This window comes from Callorhinus ursinus, unplaced genomic scaffold (assembly GCF_003265705.2).
Source record: "Callorhinus ursinus isolate GAN/ISIS: 27379988/994484 unplaced genomic scaffold, GSC_fseal_2.0 scaffold70, whole genome shotgun sequence".
NCBI lineage: Eukaryota > Metazoa > Chordata > Mammalia > Carnivora > Otariidae > Callorhinus > Callorhinus ursinus.
The window spans coordinates 3131519-3151382 of NW_027397132.1; the positions used below are offsets into that span (position 1 = coordinate 3131519).

Consider the following 19864-nt stretch of genomic DNA (forward strand, 5'->3'; position numbering starts at 1 on the left):
TTAACTACTACTGAATAACCTCATGTTACATATAATCTTTTGCTATTATAAACAATGGTACTATTAACATCCTTATTCCTGGCAATTTGAGCACAACCCCAGACTGGGTGAAAATACTGACAAAGTATAGATCTGATGAGGAACTTAAATCCACAGAACTCTTAAAACTCAACGATACGAAGATATGTAGCTCAATTTAAAAACAGGCAAAGGATTTCAATTATCATTTCTCAAAAGGAGATAAATGAAAGTCTCTTATGTACACGGGAAGATGCTCCACAGCATCAGCCTTTAGGGAAATGCAAAACAAACCCACAATATACTACTTTATGCCCACTGGGGTGGCTGGGATGACAAAAAAAAATACAAGTGTTGACAAGGACGTGGAAAAATGAGAACCCTCACACTCTGACGATGGGAATGCAAAATGGTGCAGCCACGCTGGCAAAAGGTCTGGCAGTTCCTCAAAATGTTAAGAGTTACCCCGTGATCCGCAATTCTACTTGTATGTATACACTCAAATGAAATGAAAACCTGTGTCCACCAACATTTTTACACAAATACTCACAGTAGCATTTATTCATAATAGACAAAAAGTAGAAACGATCGATGTCCATCAACTGCTGAATGAATAAACAAAATCTGGTCTATCCATACAATGGAGTATCATTGGGGGAAACAAACAAAAAAAGGGATGAACGGCTGATTCACGCTACAGCACGGATGAATCTTGAAAACATGATGCTCAGGGAAAGAAGCCAGTATAGAAGGCCGTTTGTGGTACGATTTCATTTCTATAAAATGTCTGGAAGGGGGTCATTTGTAGAGACGGGAGGTAAACGAGTGGTTGCTCAGGCTGGGGGAGGGATGGGCTTAAGGAGAAATGGAGTGACCGTTTGTGGCTACGAGATCGCCTTTGGGGATGATGATAGATAACTCTACAGCTTGAATAAGGTGATGGTTGCATTACTCTGTAAATGTGTGGGGCAGAACGCGGACTTGGGACACTATAAACAGGTGAATTATATGGTACAGCGTGTGAAGTATTTCTCAATAAAGCTGTTAGAAAGACAACAACCCGGCAGTGGGCGTCCAGTGGCCTGTGGCTGTGGTTTGCCAAGCCCTGATCTAGACCGGTGACTCCACCGGCCCCACCTGGCAGGGGTTGCCAGGCCTGCTGTCTCACGGCAAGACCCACTGACCTGCCCGGGAGGCTTACGGAAACCTCTGCCCCTTCAATTCTTGGGGAGTGTTTGTGGTACAAACCAAATCGCACAACGCGCCGTGTTCTGGATTTCCTAATGTTTTCTCAGAAGAGCTATGTTTATCATTCTCTGTCCCCATAAGCCCCATATTTTGTAAGATCTTACCCACTTAGCAAATTTCATTCCCCTTTCCTCAAAGAACAGCATGGTTAGCTCCTTTGAGTTTCTGGCTGAAGGCCATTTTTTCCCGGAGGCCTTAGTCAAGATGGAAACTGCTCCTCCTGCCCCCTACCCAGTGCCCCTTGCCCTGCTCTACTTTCATAATTATACTTCTCACCCTGAGTAGCCTATACAACTTGTGAGTTACATTTATTGCTTATTTCTGGATCCCCTTACTTAGAAGTCGGTTCCACAAGAGGGGGTATTTTGTCTCATTCTTTGAGGTGCCCCAAGTACTAAGACATCGCAGAGAGCTCAGGAGAGATCTGTTCAGAAGTGAGTGACCGTTACCAAGTCCAAGTACTTGGCTTTCCTTTTTGTTTTTAGAAATCAGGTACTACAATGATCGCTACCATCTCTTGAGTATTCCAAATGTCCACGTTTCACAGATGGGAAAACTGAGCTCAGCATCAGAACCCAGCCCAGGTGACACGGCCAGGAAGGATGGGACCCGGGTGCGAATCCAGACAGTGGGCCTCTGGAGCCCATCCCTCGGCGCCTGCCAGCGTGGGGCTGACCCCTGCACGGCCTACATAAGGAAAAGGAGATAATTTTCTGTTGGGCATTCTGAAATACTGAAAATATCTTGTGACACCCCCTCATGGGACCTTGGTGAACCCCTAACGGGAATGGCCCGGCCAGTTTAGAAACATTCATGGACAGTGAGAGTCTGCGGCTCCAGAGAACGGGAACGAATATGCAGGTGCATTTCGATTTAGAGACCCGTAAACACATGATCTGTGTGCTCACACACTACACACTGCGGTTATCATCAGAGGTGCAAGCCTGGGAGGGGGACCGCCCTGGGATTGTGACAGAGTCTGCCATAGGGTTTCGTCTCCTGGAGACCCTTGTGGGGTTTATACTGGGAAAACACCCCTGCAAAGGCTGGGCCTCCAGGGGACAGAGACAAGCACAGAGCTCTCTTGATCCCGGACACCTTGCAATGTGCTCATCCTCTGTTTAGCTGCCTCCTGCTGACCTGGCTCTTCCCTAAGCCCCGGCACGGTGACGAGTCCCTCTTCCTGTCAGCCGGACGGGAGCAGGGTGCGGACGGAGGGCAGACAGATTGGCTGGTGGTGGATCTGGCAAAACCACCACCTCTCCGAGTGCAGATACGGGCACTGGAGGTGGTGATTACGATGACTTCATCTAACCAAGTGCTTCTGGCATAATCTTCTGACTTTCCAATCATCTCTGCTAACAGGCACCAGGATTCTCTGCAGCCTCATTGAGATTCCAGTGCGTTTCCAGTTTTAGCCCGAGCTGGATTCTGAGTCCCTCAAAGGCAACAGAAAATTCAGAAACCACATTTAGTGGTGACTGTTCTCGGCATGATGAAAGACAGCTGTGAGTAGAGGCTACTCAGGAGGTTACAAGAAGGGGACAGGGGAGGGGGAGAAGAGGGGAGAGGGTGGGGGGAAACAGGGCTCGACTCCCTGTGTTTTCAAGTCACGAGTTAGATTCACAAATATTTCCAAAACTTCATTAATAATTTAAAAAAAAATATGGTACTTTCCAGTACAATGAAATTCTACACGGAAGATGGGAGTGACCCAAGGTACAATTTCTTAGCATGTTGTTCCAAAACAACATGTTGACCACAGTCCTGTTTCAGGGCGGGGGTGGGGGGAGGGGGACTGAACCAGGGCAGTGGATTTTGGTTTGGATAGGGCTACTTTTACCTAAAAGCCTAGGTAGGGGTTGATGGTGAAGTCTTGGCATGGTTGGCGTGGGGCAGTGGCAGTGTGGACCTCTACGTCAGAGCAGGTGTGACGGCCTTCTACCACTGGTCCTCCTGTGTACGGCTGGGCGGCCAGGCTCCCACCAGAAGCCCCGTTTCTTGCTCGAGGTGCCCTGAGCTGATGGTGGTGGTGACCCCCGGAGTCTGCAGACAGCCTTCCCATCTACTTCTCACTTACGTCTCAGAACAGCTTCGTGTGATATTACAGAAAAAAGATAAATCGGAGAGCATCAGTGATCTTCCCAAGACCACACGGTTAGGTCACGGCCCACCCTCTTCGATTCATGTCTACGACCAGCGCCCAGGATACCCTGAAAGGACAGGCACTGGCGAGGGGAGCAGTCAGCCTGGATGTCCTGGTGCCATTTTCCCCTTCTGTTTGAAAAGATACTCTGCGTGGGTGGTGACAAATTCAGACCGTGCCAAAGTTGGAGGCAATCACTGTCACCAAGTTCTTGTCCATCATTCCAGAGCTGGTCTCTACACATCCTGACGTGTGTGTGTGCATATACACACACACGAGTGAGAGCACACTGCTTCTTGCCCCTGACGGCATAACCTGAGGCTTGCTCTGTGCCCAACAGATGTCTTTCAGCTCATACTTTCAAACAGCTGTGTAGGTTCCAGTGTGTGGACATGGCAGATTCCATTTCATGCCGCTGGTGGCCCGGGGACATCTGTGCTAGAGGTGGCTCTGGGCCTTGTCTCTAGGCTCACGTGGGGGGCGAGTGGGCACTGCTGAGGTGGATGACCAAGGGGGCCTCCCCTCACTGGGGTCCCCAGGACACTGTGTGGCCTCTCCAGCAGAGATGCCCCTGGAGACCTTCTGAGTGGCTTGTTTGGGTCTCTGGCTTCTGTCACACCTCATTTCTGGAGCAGCCAGTCCCCAGTCTTTTGGCCCTGAACGTTCTTAAAAAATGTTCCCTAAGGCAGAACATTCTAGAAAAATGTTCCCTAAGACAGAGAGGGGGCAGGAATCTCAGCTGCAGGCTCTGGGCCTCCATCAGCTGAATGTGATTTTCCTTTTGGGCTCCCTTCGGGGACCCCAGTGGGCCCTCCCCGCAAGTCATCAGGCCAATTATGCGGTCTGCTCGCTGGAGAACCCACAGAAATATCTCAGAACGCCTCAGAAATATGAATTTTCTATTACAATATTTGAACCTGGATCACATTCAACCCCATAATGTAGTGGTTTGCTCAATGACTGTAGAATATGGTCTTATCTGAGGAGAAGCAGGACATTTTAAGACCGCGGAGCCCAAAATTAACAGCTTGGAATTTTCATCCATGTTGACTGTTAATTGACTTAAGCCATTAGAGGGAAAGAAATTTTGGCAAATCCTGAAGCACTTGTACAAGCGAAGCCGTGGACACGATCAGACCATTTAACAAGAGGCATCTGGCGAACCAACCATTTTAGGAAAATGGGCTGTTTCATCAGAAGGTTTGCAAAAGCTTCCGTGCTTCCCAAACACAGCGCGTCTGAGAACGGTTCCGCCTCGAGACAGAACCAAACCCCTAAAACGCCACCATGAACGTCACAGGAGCTGGCAACCACCATCAAATTTCGGTTTTCTGGGGGAAACATGGTGAGGCCTTGTCACCAACCTCCAAAACTCTTCTCGCTTTGCCTTTTCTTGGTGCCGCGGGGACCTCAGCTCATCACGAGGTGGAGGTCACGGGGTCAAGGCCATCCCCCAACATGGTCAGCTCAAAGCCCACAGCGCGTCTCCAGCTCAGGCCCTCTGGCTTCTCTCTCCTGCGGGCGGATGTCCGGTGAGGTGAGGCGGCGGGGTTGACAGGGGTCCCCTAGCTGTGGGTCAGGGTCAGAGGCTGCCGCTGTGTGGGGGAGGGACCACAAGCCGGCAGGTGAGCCGGCAGGAAGGCTCCGGCTCTGAGTCCTCTTGGCCATGAGTGAACCCCAAATAACTTCCGTTGGGTGCGAGTAACAATGCTGACCTCCAGAGGTGCGGCCCGCCAGGCTAGGGCCATTTAGAAACAATTCATGATTTTTACGGAGTGGTTTTTTATTTTTGATCCCCCAAACACCTCATTTTGCAGAAAACACACTTCGGGCTTCCATCCATAGCTCACTGCGAACAAGGCCCCGCCTTGGCTGGCAAATCTTTTCTGGAACGACCCACTGTTTGTCTCATCCCGAAGCCAGCGCCACCGACTTTCTCCTGAGCCCCCCGGGCCTTCCCGGGGCTTGGCTGCTGGAGCCTCTGCGGCCCCGCGGGCTGGCCCCCTTCGGGCAGGTGCACCACCTGCGCTCAGAGCCCGGGCCCCAGGGCGGGGGGGGGCCCCCCCCCCCCCCCCCAGGTCCCCCGGTGCACGAAGCAGGGTTCTCCCGCCGCAAGTAGGTGAATAGTCTCAGGCTAACCTAAGCAAACGGAATTCATCGTCGGAACTAGAGCGCTTGCCCCGTTGACGGAACAGTTTGGAAACTGGCGCTTTGCCGAGGGCCGTGCCAGGGGCTCAAGCTCCCTAGGGGGGCCCAGGCCTCCATTATCCTGTGGATGGGGCTCTCCCTGAAGGAGAGGAGGACCCAGAGCCCCAGTTCCCTTCAGCGGCAGCCCCTGTGCCCCACTGCTGCTTCCGTGCCCCCCGATGCGCACTGTGGGCCGCCTGGGGCCGCGCTCTGCGGGACTCGGGGCGCAGGAGTCCCCAGCGGGGCGCGCTCCGCTCCTGCCCCTCCCCCGTCCCCAGTCCCGTCCTCAGGGGCCGACGAACCGCGCACTCAGGCCTCCTCCCGGGCTGGGACCCTCACCCACGTCGCTTTTCCTGCCTGGGGCAGTCCACCTACCTGTCACCCAGTACGGCAGGGGGGGTTCTGTTCCTGGTGACGAATGCCGCGTTCAGAAAGGCCGTCCACGAACTTCCCAACGAGCAGCACAGCCTTCACGAGGAAGCTCCGCGCGGCCCAGGCCGAGGGAACGCGCACGTTTTCCCCGTGGTCAGGAGGACAGCGTGCGCGCACACGGAGCCTCCTGTGCGCCTGCGCAGTGCTGCGTGGGTGTCTCGCTGCCGCCAGGCTCCGATCTGCGCGGAGAGGCACTGGCTTCTTCAAGGCTCTGCGCCCCAGGCTCTCCGGGAAAGCAGACCGCCTCCCGGGAGGCAGTGCTGTGGCTCAGGACCCTGGCCCTGCGACCCCCAGCCACCTAGCTTTGAAGCCCGATCTGCTTGCCAGCTGGCTTCCCTGGGGGCAGGTGTCTGCATCTCTCTGGGCGTTTCCTCACCCACAAACCGGGAGCCCTGACTGCCTGCCGCCCAGGGCCTAGTGGAGTCCCGTGGATTGACACAGGCCAAGAACACAGAAGGCCGCCTGGCAAACGGTGCGGTTCAGTAACCGTCCTCTGTCTTTGACACGCAGGAGCACTGTCTGACATCCTGGGGATGGTGGGAAATGCGCAGTTTTCAGTGTCGTACTTATGGACGCTGGAAGGTAGACGGTCGATGGAGACAGGGGAAAAGAGAAAAACGAAAACGTTCTTACCTCTGGCTCGTTGATGGCAGTGCCGGCTTCTGGAGCAAGAGGGCAGTTTTGGAACTACAGGCCCCGGTGCTCGCTGCAGCCGGCAATCCTGCCTCTCCCCAGGGCCGGCCTGCCTTGCCTGCACATGGGAATCACCTGGGTAGCTTTCAAAAAAGCAGTGGATGCCTGTCCCAGCCCCCAGAGATCCTGTCTTCGTTGGTTCGGGCGTGGCCGCAGCACTGGGATCTGTACGCACTCCCAGTGATCCTGAAATGCACCGCGCACGGGGGAGAGTCACCTATGATGCACGTGGGGATCCGGAGAGGGACGCCTCTCCTGGGGGCTCAGGAGGGAGGCCTTGCTCCGGCCTACATTCCCGCCAACCAAGGCTGAGTCTGGTAAGGAGCAGCGGAGCCTTTGGGGCACGGCCAGGTGGTCGGGCTACATGGCCAGGTGCCCCCCCCCCCCCCGCGTGCGTCTCCCCGGCAGAAGCGTAAATCCCTCTGACCTCCGCCCTGCTGTGTGTGCGCCCCTGCATCTCCCCGGGAGCGGGGTCTGGGACAGCTGTGTGTGTGGTTGAGGCCCGCACTGGGGTTCATCTTTACAGCCCTAGAATTCACGAGTCATTTCATCAATAGTTGAAGAAAACCACAAGTGAATAAGGAACAAAATGATGTTTTTATTAAAAATCGTACCCATAGCACCTCTCTTTCTACAAGTTTTTTTTTTTTTTTTTTTTTTTTTTTTTTTAATGAGATCTGGTTTTCTGCACAATTCCAGAAAACGTTGTTGGGAAAACTTGAGGATTGACCTAAGCTCTCGATAACCCAGAAGGTGCCGTGGAGGGGAGACGAGGCGTGCCTCCGCAGACTAGCTCAGCTCACAGAGGGCTACAGTGTTTCTGCCTTCCCGACCCCCGGTCCATGCTACAGGGATGCTGCATTAAGGACAGACAGCCAGATTGGGATCTGTGGATGGATTGCTCATTGGGAGAACAACTACACTGTGTGCCAAGAATTCGTAAAAACTAGAAACCATGCTACGATCCATTACGCAAACACCATGCTTCAGTCCAGTCGTGATCAAGTACAAGCCCAGCATCAAAAGAAGTTTACAGAGCATGCGCGACCCTTCCTCCTGGCGGCGTGGACGTTTACCCTGGCCGTGGGCCTCATCCCTCGCTCGCGGGGGCATGGGTCCCCACCTTGCCCTAGGCCACACTGTCATCTGCTACGACATTTCATTGAGTACTCCTTAAAAGCTTGGCTGTAAGAGCATTGGAGGGGAAGGCTGTGGGAGGAGGGGCTCGGTGTGGGCCGATTTAGCCAGGAGGGGGTACACAAGGCCATGCTGATGTGCTTCACGCCCGCTGGGTGCGGGGACTGCCTGCAGCTGCGCCCGCCGCTCACCTGTCTGGGCAAGTTGTGCTCCGGTGCCCGGCGGAGAGGGGCAGCCCCGTGCATGCCCAGCCCTGCGGCTCCGACAGACAGCCCAGCCCCTCGTGGCCACTTCGCTGCTTTACCCCCACCTGTCAGCTCCATCTCCAGTGACCCACCTGAGGGCGAGCCCGGGGGCGCCCAGCGGCCGGCCGGGGAGCGCCCGCATGACGTCACTCTGGAAGACGGCAAGAAGCGGACGTCTCATCTTGTCTTGGTTAAATGTTGCTCGTTCATGTGAGATAGTTTGTTTTTCCTCCGTAAAGGTGAGAGGCCGGGAAGTGACGCTCGTCCCCGCGCTACTGCTGGGGGTGGGGGGGAGCAGATACCGGACTGCGAACACCCTCTCTTCCTCTGGGTGCAGCCTCTCCCCAGGGACCGGCTAACAGCGGGTCCACCTCCAGCGCAGGCTCAGCAGTTCCACACAGGGCAAGTTCAGGGAGGGGAGAGAAAGCACAGGGAAGGGAATGAGCCTTGGAAAAGGGTGTCACGTCGCGGCAGAAACCCCCAAGGCAAAGAACACACCTCAAACCAGATGGTCCTCGTTCCAACACGTTCTAACACTTTCCCCTGTTATTTAAAGCAAAGTCCATATGGCTTAGAGAGTGAAGTGCACGGAAGGCAGGGTTTGTCCGATTTCTCTGCTGGCGCCTGTCTTCCAGGAAGTTCCGCTTGCGTCTCGGGGCCGAGAGCAATGAGCAGAGGGGCTCCGGACCCGAGGGGCGTCCTGTCCCGTGAACTCTGGTGGGTGATTCTCATGCACAAGTGGCTTTGGGCAGAGCGTCTAGGATTTTTGGTTTAGAATATTTCTGCCTCCACTCAGAAAAAGGCAGCAGGAAGGAGAGAAGAAAGGGAAGGAGAGAGAAAGGAACCTTCCCTCTAGTTTTGGAAACACTGAAAAGGGGCTTTTCACCCAACACAAAACTCTCCTCGGTCTCCTGGGGCCACAGGAAACCTCTCTGAAAGCAGAGGGCCCCATGGAGGTGTAGAAGGAAGACAGCAGAGTAGTCACCGCACGCTCTCCGTGTGACCCGGAGACGGGCTCCCCCACCCTCAGGGCACCGCAGGTCATCTGGGAGGCCAGCACGTGCCTCACTCCCCTGGGCCTTGGGGGTGTCAGCAGGATGCTGGGCACTGTCACGGCCACACTCCTCTGGCGAGGTGGGGACACTGGGCCCTCCCTGAGCTCTGGGCGCAGTCTGGCCGGCCCCAGCAGCACACCGTGTATACCTGGACCTAGGCTCTGGCCTGGAGGGTCAGCCCTGCTCCTCAGCCACATCGGACCCCTCTTGCAAGAATAATGTGATGGCTGGAACCACAGCTACAGTTTGGACTCTCGAATTTTCAACGTAGTTCATGCTATTTTCATGTGGCTAAAAAACTAAAATGAAACAATAGCAAAGGGGAAAAAAAAAGTTTCCAGAAAACCCTTTAAGGCTAGAAGCTGGGCTGGGGTCGGGGTGGGGGACGCAGCGGCACTGGTGGGCAAGGCAGTGGGCAGCAGGTGGAGCAAGGAGACCAGGGGGCCATGCTCAGAGGAAGGCCGGCGCCCACCTGTGCAGGAGGCCTGGCGAGGAGGCGGCAATTCGGGCCTCGTTTGCTCAGAGCTGTTTTGCTTTATTTGGAGACACTGACGCTTTTCGTCTCTCATGTACAAAGCTAAACAATTAATAAAAAGGCACCTGGAGACAGCAGAGACTCATTCATTTCATGTGACATATTTTAAAAAAAGATAAAAAGATTTAAAAAATACTCTGGTTAACAATGCACACCTCTTACACAACAAGCAATTCTGCAAGCGCCGTCTGGTTCTGTCTGGGTTAGCGGGGTTGGCCGTGTGCTGTGCTCTCGGGAAGGAGCTAGCTTGCTGAGTGAGGGCCGGCGTGGGGCTTCCAGCCCCGGGGTGGTTTCCTGCTCTGCACTGTAGGGTTTAAGGACAGAAAGGAAGAAAAAGGCCCAGATATTTCACCACAGGGGTCACACGGTGCAACCAAGGGGGTCATCACCGGGTCAGACGACCCCACCTTGTAATCTCTTGCCCCCTTGCCAGGAACCTGGAAGCTGATTCCTTGCCTAGAAACTGCAGAGGGAGAGTATTTCAGAGGTGGATGCAGTCAGGTGGAAAAGCGCAGAGCCCAGGGTGGACTTCGCTCTGCAGGCCGGGAGGCGGCCAGAGCCCAGCCGGGCGGTGTCACCGATGGAGAGCCCGGCGCACAGCTGGTTCTCCAGAGGCACAGGAGGTAGAGAAGAGGAAGGAGCGGTCTGGACACAGGATCCCTCGATCCCTGCTCTTCCTCCCCCGCAGCCTCCCTAGTTGGGCGTCGGGATGGAGAGACCTGGGGCCGGGGGGTTGGTGGGGGGGGTCTGAGGCCTTCCCGCCATTGCACCACTGAAATATACCTTCTCGTAAAAAGAAAAGAAAACAAAGAAACCCGCTTCCTGCAGCGATGTTACAAAAAGCCGTTAAAAAAACCTTCCTAATTGAAATCTAGTGTCCACAAGTAGGTAAAATCATCACTTATCAGAATTCTCTTTAAACAAAAGCTTGAGCTCAGTTATCGGAGTTGATTGTCTTAACAAAAGGAGGCTGGGAGGTCCACCGAGGCCCCGTTGGGGCCGTCACACGAAGGAGGAGAAGCCGGTGAGCGGAGTCCGGGCGCCAGGGCCCGCGGGTGCGAACACGGCGCTCTGCGTGGTGACCACGGTGTGCAGGTGCGGCCCTGCCTCGCCGCCCGCCACCGCCTCGTACCTGTGTGGGGCGCGCCCGCCTGGGGCCCGCCGCTTCCACGAGTTGTAGTAGGTGGGGTCGCTCATGTAGTGGTTGACGAAGGAGTGCTGGGGGGGCGCGTCCTCGGACTCAGAGTCGGTGCCCTGGGGGGACAGTGAGGTGTGAGCAAGCACACGGAGGGGGAGCACAGCTGGGGGGGTGGGCATGGGGGAGGGGATGGGGTGGCCTAGAGGGAGGGGGAGGACAGCCCTGGGGGGACCGGTGGCCACGGGGGAGGGCAGTCACTGGGGAGCGTGGGGGGCAGCCACGGGGGAGGGCGGGGGGCGGCGAGGGGGGGGGGGGGGGGCAGCCAGGGGGGAGGGCAGCCACGGGGGAGCGTGGCGGGGACGTGGCCACAGGCAGCAGGGCTGAGCTGGAAGCAGGGAGCTGCCAGGACGCAGGAGTAGCATTCACGACCCAAAGTGGGAAGGTCTGTGTCCGTCCCCGCCCTCTTCCCCTTCCTCCCCCCACTCCCACCCTCCACACGAGGTGCGCCCTCCCCAGCCTGACCGCCGCCCCGCAGACGCCCGGCTGAGCTCAGCAGCTCCGCTGTGTTCACGCGGGACAATGTGCTGTCGCAGCTGCTCCTAACCCCTCCGTGTGTCTGAGCCTGTCCCAGGAGGGGTCCACACTGCACTTCGGCCCCAGGACAGGTCTCCATATCCTCCAGGGGGTGCTCTGTGTCCTCACGTGGCAGAAGGCCCATATGGTGGGGCCCAGTGGGCTTGCCTGAGCCTGCGGTGTAGGCTGGCCAGACCAGAGGGAGTGGGCCCTGAGCACACGTGGAGGCGAGGAAGGGGCATCCTCCATGGGATACAAAGTCCACGTGCTGTCACCTCCATGCACACCTCTGTGGGAGGCTGCCGGGGATCGAGGCCCGAGTGAGCCATGAGGTCTAACGGAGCCACCCAGCCCTGGCTCCCCAGGCCCTAGAGAGACCTGGCCCCTCGCCGAGCGGTACACAAGAACCCGCCCTGTTGACGCGTGAAGGCCAGTCCGAGAGGGTTTCTCTCCTTTTTTTTTTTTTTTATCACATAAATCCGCAGTTTCCATTAAGAACATTTAGTCCATGGCGTTTCTGTGTTCATATTCTTGAAGCAAAACTGTTTCCTGGTTTCCAGGGATCGATTTTAAATCACTGGAAGCACTGCTAGCAGGGACAGTGGGTGAGGCCGTTTTCCCAAGACAGTGGAGGCCCCCCTTCCCCTGCCCCAGAGGTGCTCTGTGGCCCTGGGAGCTTCCTGCACCCCGGGGAGCTCTGCCACCTGCTGGGGTGCAGCCCGCAGGCTCTGCTGCCAGGCCCCACACCCTGAAAACACAGTGGGCTCCTCCCCGTGCCACGGGGGACCTAGCAGAGGCCACGGACACCTCAAATATGCCAAAAACGGTTCCACAGACGTGTGCCTGCCAGCCTTTCAAGTTCAAGGGGTGGGGTGGGTGGGACGGGAGACTGTGGCTGGGTAAAGCCTCTCCCATTCCCGATGCCCTGGCTGGGCTCTGTCCCTGCCGCTCTGCACGCCTCCTCTCTGGGCCCTGCCTGAGCTCTGCCCTTTTTCCTCTCCCTAGAGGGTGTCAGGAGGCCCCCGAAGGCTGTCTCAGAATCACCAGGGAAGTTTTGGGAGAGCACAGATCACTGGGTGTGGTTCCTGCTGTCTTGATGGCGAGGGTCTGGGGCAGGGGCCGGGAATGTGCATTTCTTAGAAGCTCTGGGGGGATTTTGATCAGTGGCCAGGCCAGAGTGAGGGCAGGGAAGGTGGGGAGAGCCGACTGCTGGCCCCCATTCTACGTGCCGTGTGTATAGAGACTCATGAAAGCCAGAGAGTGTCCCTTGGTGCTCTGAGCCACTCTCCCTCATCTGATGGGGAGGGCATAGCCCACGTCACCCCCACGCAGGAAGCTCGATACGGGGACTCATGCTGTCCTCCACCCGGGGAGCTGGCGCTGTGTCCTGTAAGCCTATGAAAGTGGGCAGAAGTCCCTTGTGGACATCGAGGGGAGCCGGAGCCTCCTGGGATTTTCCAGATGCAGACTGAGAATCTGGCTCTCACTCGAATATTTACAGGAAAGTAACAGTAAGTCACAGATTTGGGACTTCTCAGGACGTGAAATGTAAACTGTTTATGTTATGGAGCAATCAGCGGCTGGCGGCTGAATGCATCTGTGGTTCTTCTGCTTTTTATGGAGTCAGAGCTCATGCAAATGCAGGTCTGATGAAGGTCCCTTCCTGACACATCCCAGGATGCGGAGAGCGTCCAGCCCCTCCATAATCGGACAGTGATGATGGCAAGAGAGCCAAGAGGCGCTGCTTTTTAGCAGACGGTGCTACATGCAGAGTGACCCCCTGCACAGTCTCTGACACCACACAGCGGCCTGTGAGCTGCAGAGTTTTCTATTTTAGGGGTGAAGAGAGAGGCTCAGAGAGCCGGCAAGCTGCCCAGTGTCCCAGGCGGGGTGGGAGCCACGCCCGGGCCTTGCAGCCCCGAGGCTCCCACTGCCTCGTCTTTGTGTTGGCTGAGCCGACTCACAACCCCCAACCCGTCATTCCCAGACCCACCGAGCTCTGAAAACCAAAAGCTGTTTTTGTAACTCATCTGGTGGCAAAGCCTGACCCGCGTTGGGCTAATTTGGCAGCTAACCCCGAGCTGAACTGATGTGAAACTATTTAGCGTGAATAGTGCTCGGTTTTGCTGCAGAAATGCTAATGTAGTTTGGTCGGAGATTGCTGCCCCGACCCTGCTGGGGACGTGACCTAATGGTCAACGTATTCCCATAGCCGAAAAACGCTGAGTTCTTCAATGGACCTGGCCTTGGGAGTTGCAGATAAGAGATGGGGCACCTGTAATTCCGGCAGCTAAAGTTTATTTCTTCCTCTGTTTTCCAGTGGCCTCGAGGGGCTTAGGAGGCAAAGCTCTGTGTTCACTGAGTCCAGCAGGAACGAGGGCAAAGGTCACCTGAAGGATCAGGGGGAGTCTATGTTATTGGCCCCTGAGCTGGGTTTGTCCCTTCTTCACACACCCATCTTGGATCTAAGATCTGCAAGCTCAGGAGCAAAGAGTTCCCATGGAAATGCGTGGGGGGCAGCCGCCTCTCGAGAAAGGCACAGAACACTCAGGATGATGACAGCAGGTCCCACACCAGCTGGGGTCAGGGGTCATGGTTATGTGAAGACTGAACGTAAGATTCAAGATTTTCAGCCTCCTCACACCGTACCCTCTGGTGCTCAGAGGCCGCGCCGCGCACCGCCCATCCCAACCACGAAGGATACGTGTGAGCAAAAGTGTGCGAAGGAGCAACTGGAGTCAATCTCCTTGCTTTGTGTCCGAAAGGACCGAGACCCACACAAGCACGCGACCTTCCCCAGGTCATACTGGTCAGGGAGAGAGCCGGGCCTGCCCCAGCGCTGGTATCACAGCCAAAGGTGGCAGAAATAAAGCCTCTTTAGAAATACGTCGGGACACCTTCCAGGCCAGCTGCCTAAAGGGTCAGGTCTCTGATCAGGGGAAACGGCCACATGCAGGCGTCCGCTTCGGCAGACCTGCCCGGGGCCTGCGTCTCCCTGGTCTTGCGACCCCTGCCCACCCCTCCTCCTGCAGCTGTTGGGTCATGGAGAAGCTGGGCTCACAGTCACCAGGTGGCAGCCGGGGGAGGGGGGGGCTGTCTGGTCGAGAAGGGACTCCCGCGTTCTTGCAGGAGGCAGTCTTTCCACGGGCACATCCAGCCCGGCTTAGAGGATGGATGCATCCCGTGGCCCACACCCGTATGCCTGTTTACGTGGTGAACGATCCAGTCTCACTGGAGATGGCTCAGAAGCTACATCATATGTTTTCTCAACCACAGCCCTCAAAGTCCTACGGAATGGAGACAGGGTCTGTGACAGACGTGGGTGTTGAGAAGAGGGCCCGGCAGGAGACAGCTGGACGGTTGCCTGGCTCACAGTGACGTCCCAATGTGCATGCCTGGGCTTTGACCTTCCCAAATGAACTTCAGGAAGTGATCCTTCTCTACCTGTCCTTGTCCGTGGGCTGAATGGCCTGTCTGTCCCTCATTAAACAGTGACTGGCTAATCAGAATCCTCCCTGGGACTCTCTGCACTGCATGCGGGAGAGCAGATTTTTTACGGGGCAAAGCCGGGCGGCCGGTTGTGTGTCCTGAGTGGGCAGGGCCCAGAGACCCAGCCAAGAGCACCTGTGAGGGGAGAAGACCATCCTGCAGGAAGGCAGGAGAGACAGGAGCATAAGAGTGGAGGGTCCCAAAAAAAAAAAAAAAAAAGAGTGGAGGGTCCCATGACACGTCAGCCTGGCCTCCTGGCTCATGCTAAGCCCTCGACATGATCTCCACGAGAGAGCACTGAATCAAAATGCCATCCTTCCTCCTGCTGCCTGCTCTGTTTACTGTTTATGTGACATTATTATTTTTTAATGGGGATGTATTTTAGTGAGTTAGAATTACTGACAAAAAGGCAATGCTGCAGGGTCCTTTCTTTTTTAAGTTTCCTGTGTGATACGAAGTAGCGATGTGTGTTGGTTTCCCAGGAAACCAGAGAAGGACAGCAGGTGATTGGACGTGGTGGCAGTTTCTAAAGGTGCACAGATGCCTGGCGAGCAGCTAATAGAGATAATCTCAACACTTTCAGTATTATATTTGCAAGATGAAAGAGTCAAATATTAACAGGGAATTAATTAGATATGAGGTCTAAGTTGGTTGGAGCAGGAGAGATCTTGAAAACTACTTATTTGGATTTTGAAAACAGTTTTTATCAGGAGATTCGAATAGTACTCCTGATATGCAGTTGTGTGAAAACCCAGTGACAGACCCTCTTATTCTGAACCGGAGAAAGAGAAAGAGCCGCTGCAGGGGTTGTGCAACACCAGCGGCCCGACTCAGAGTGGCTCCGATCAGGCAGGTTCTGGGGCTCCTGTGAACCCATTCGCAGAATTTCCACTTTAAGCAATATTCCTGAAAACGGTTAAAAAAAAAATACCTTGGGGAGAAAGGGACAGCATCGCTAGCTTCTTAGTGAAATAAGAGCTTTGCAGAAGAGTACTTCCAGCCAAGACCTTGTAGGGTTTCGGGCTCCTTATTTCCCGGGGCTCTGCAGAGGAAGGTGGGCAGGAGGGGAGGGCATCAAACCCTTGATGAAGCCCAGGGCCCAGAACATGCCTTACTCTTCACCCCTGACATCTCAGCGTGCAGTCTATTTAAACCTAGAAGCTGCCTCCGGTAGAGAGGATTAGTGTCTGGAATCTAAATCCAGTCCTATTTGAGATAGGTGCCCCTGGTGTACTGTGCTGCTGCCCACTCCTGGGTCGTTCTCTCTGGGACGGCTTTGTCTACAGTTCCATACTTTAACTCTGTTTCTGTGAATTTGGGGTTCAGGGGCTAGGCCAGAAGTCATCATTGCCAGATTTAGGGAGCCCATGCTTCTCCCCTCTGAATATCAGAACCATTAATTACGAATGGACAAGGTGTTTCCAGAATGGCTGGTGAGGAGCCAGCAGATTCTCTTCCCGGTGGGACAATGATTTAACTGGGGAAAGTTATTTTATAAACAGGCATTTAAAGTCTCTGGAAATAGTGGCAAGGACATATAGCAAATGGAGAAAGATTTATTCCACAAAAATCTAAATTTCACTAAGAACTGCAAGAGTCAGAGGCACTTGAACTGTGACCTGCATCAAACCCCCAACCCCAATCCCCAGCTCAGCATGACGGAAGCTCTTTCCCAGGCAGGTATGGCCAAGAGAACCGGGTTCCCTTCCTCACCCTGTCTTCACCTGTAGGCTGGATGGTCTATACCACTTGAGAATCCTGAACCCCCATTGCCCCTGCCTCGGCTAGCTTGTAGGGAAGACGTTTGACATGGGGAGGGGCTGGCTCAGAAGCCCAGGGACTACCATCTCCACCCAGTGCCCTACTTGTGCAGTTGGTGTGTCACTATGGGAGAAGGGGGCCACCGTCCCCACCCCCAGCTTTGGTGCTGTGACACAGAAGTCCCACACAGGGTGGAAAGACCGTCCATTAGAACAGAGAGCTCCAGAGTTCTCCTAAGGGGAATGGCTTTGTTGGGAACAGAGCATGCCTAAGGGCATTGCTGAAAACAGCGGAGTCCTTTGGGGTGAGAAATTATGAGGAAGCTGGTAGTCCCATGATTGTAACAAGTGAAGCAATCAACCCGCCAGAAGTTTAACAGAAAGAACTGGGGAAAAAGAGACAGCTCAGGAGAACTCTCTTGGGAGCAGAGCAAAATTCAGATTGACAACATCTTGCCCCTCAAAAGGGCTGCACTTTAATTGGATCAAGCTATGGAGTAATGTAGAGCCCTGGGCACTGTGAAAAATAATAGAGCCAGCCAGTGGTGGAGGTTAAGAGCTGGGTGTGATACCAACAGCGACAGACCATCCAGAATCTTAATGGGAGTGAGAAAAAGAGACAAAGAAAGCCTCGCTGGGACTATCGTCATCCCTGGTATTCAGGGGGCCCGAATGCATCCCCAAGGCTGTACCTCTCAGGAATGGCATCAGAGTCCACACTGTGGAGGAACCAGATTTCCACTGAACTACTCCAGCCAAGTCACTAAATAAGAAATAAGCAAATAAGCAAACAACAAGAATAATCCTTAGGGTGGGGGATATCAGTATTCAGAGTCGGCACAATATATTAACTAAAATGATCTATTAAAAAAAAAAAAAAAACCAGGACAGTGTGTGCCATCCATGGGGCAAAAATCAGGCAGCCTCTGAGGAGGCCCAAATGTTGGCAGACAAAGACTCTTGAAGCAGCTATTATGATATATTCACAGAACGAAAGGAAGCTATGTTTAAAGAATGAAAGTAAGATGACAATATTGCACCAAGCAGAGAAACTCAATAGAGATAGAAATTACTTGAAAAGAACCAAATGAAAAGTTTTGGCATTGAAAAATATAATAGCCAAAATGAACAAATCATCAGAAGGGCCCCATGGTACGCTGGGTCTGGCAGAGGAAAGAATCAAGGCACGTGGAGATATCGACAGAGGTTATGCAATCTGAAACACAGAGAAAAAAGAATGAACACATACAAGAAAGAACAACAACAGAAGAAGAGAGAATCTGATAAAGGTACAGAGCACTGGGACGTGAGGCCCTCATGACAGCACTGGGTTGAGAGGAGAAAGAAAGAGGCAGAAAAAACAGGTAAAGAAATGACTTAAAACTTTCCAGATTTGATCAAAAGCATTAATCCACACATCCAAAAAGCTCCATAAACACCCAGTAAGATAAACTGAACCAAGTCCACACCCAGACACCTCACAGTCAAAAACACAAAGACAGAAACTCTTGAAATCATGGACAAGGGAACTCACATAATATTAAGAGTGAGCTTCTAATCAGAAAAAACTGGGGGACAGGAGGCAACGGGGCAACGTAGTCAAAGTGTTGAATAAAAACTGCCAACCAAGAATCGTCTGTTCAGCAGAACTACTTTCGAAAATGAAGGTGAAATAAAGACATTCTGAGATAAACAGAAACAGGAAAATTCTTTGCTAGCCAACCTGCCTTACAAGAGATACCAAAGGAAGACCGACAGGTTGAAAGCAAACGATACAGACAGAAATTCAAATTCACATGAAAAGGCAGAATGTATCAACAAAAGTGATCACACATGAGTAGTTATAAGAGTATGATTGCATATGTCTTCCCCTTTCTTCTCTTATCTGGGTTAAAAAGCAATTTCATAAAACAATATGTGTATGATTGTATTGTTGGACCTATAATGTATAGAAATGTAACATATTTAACAATAACAGCACAAAGGAGAAGGTGAAGAAATGGCACCCAATGGTGACTCGAATCCACAAGAAGAAATGAAGAGGACCAGAAAAAGTACATAAGCAGGCTATCATGGTAAACTCCAGAAATATACTTGCTCTCCTTTCCTCCCTTGACTTCCTTTAAAGACATATACTGTAAAGTAGTAACTATAAAAAATGTATTCTTGAGTTTGTAACGGTATGGATATACAGGCATAATACGTATAGTAATAATGCAGAAAGGGGAGAAGGCCATAGAGCTGTATAGGAATAAAGTTCTACATGTCACCGAGATTTAGTATAAATCTTTTTTTTAAAGATTTATTCATTTGTGTGTGTGGGAGAGAGAGAGAGAGCGAGCACATGAGCTGGAGAATTGGGGGGGGGGCAGAGGGAAAGAATCTCAAGCAGACAGACTCCCTGCTGAGCACAGAGCCTGATGTGGACCTCAATCCCATGACCCTGAGATCATGACCTAAGCTGAAATCAAGAGTTGGATGCTTAACCAACTGAGCCACCCAGGCACCCCTAGTATAAATCTTAAGTAAATGTTGATACTAGCGCAACGACTAACAAAAATAACTGAAAAAAACAGAGTAGAAGCAAAAATAAGCAAATTAAGATGGTACACTAGAAAATTTTCACTTAAAAAAGAAGGGAGTAAGTGGGAGAAAAAGAGGAATAAAGATATGAGACATACAAAAGACAAATATCAAAACGGTAGATGTAAATTTTACCTTAGCAGTAATTACATTAAATGTGAATGGATTAAACAATCTAGTCAAAAGGCAGAGATCGGCAGAACAAAACTGATAAGCACCCAGCTACACGCTATCTGTAAGAGATACATTTTAGATTAAAAGACACAAACAGGTTGAAAGTAAAAGAATGGAAATGAAACACCATGTCATCAGTAACCAAAAGAGAACCGGAGTGGCTGAGTAATATCAGACAAAATAATCTTGAAGACAAAATTGTTACTAGAGACTGAGGGACATACTGTATTAACAAAAGGGTCAATCCATTTAAGAGACATAACTATCATAAACATATATCTACCTGAAGACAGAGCCCCAAAATACACAAATTGACAGAATTCGAATGAGAAATAGACAATTCAATAATAATAGTTGGAGACTTCAATACATTAGTGGATGGCAGAAGATCAAAAACCCAGGTGACTTCCACAACACTGGGAATCAGCCAGACCCCACAGGCACATACAGA

At 52.9% G+C, this 19864-nt stretch overlaps 1 protein-coding gene and 1 long non-coding RNA gene across 4 annotated transcripts in view; both read right to left on the minus strand.

Moving 5' to 3' along the window:
- LOC141371387 (uncharacterized) overlaps positions 1–6101 on the minus strand; it is a 45485-nt gene extending 39384 nt beyond the window's left edge. The window contains exon 1 of the long non-coding RNA XR_012376321.1: positions 5975–6101. This is a non-coding gene — a long non-coding RNA (uncharacterized lncRNA). The remainder of the gene's footprint in view (positions 1–5974) is intronic.
- A 1209-nt stretch (positions 6102–7310) lies between these two features.
- SDK1 (sidekick cell adhesion molecule 1) overlaps positions 7311–19864 on the minus strand; it is an 893742-nt gene continuing 881188 nt past the window's right edge. For all 3 annotated transcript variants that reach the window (XM_073886319.1, XM_073886318.1, XM_073886320.1), the window contains one exon: positions 7311–10950. In XM_073886319.1, the coding sequence (XP_073742420.1) occupies positions 10699–10950 (252 nt within the window). In that variant the 3' untranslated portion in view covers positions 7311–10698. The remainder of the gene's footprint in view (positions 10951–19864) is intronic.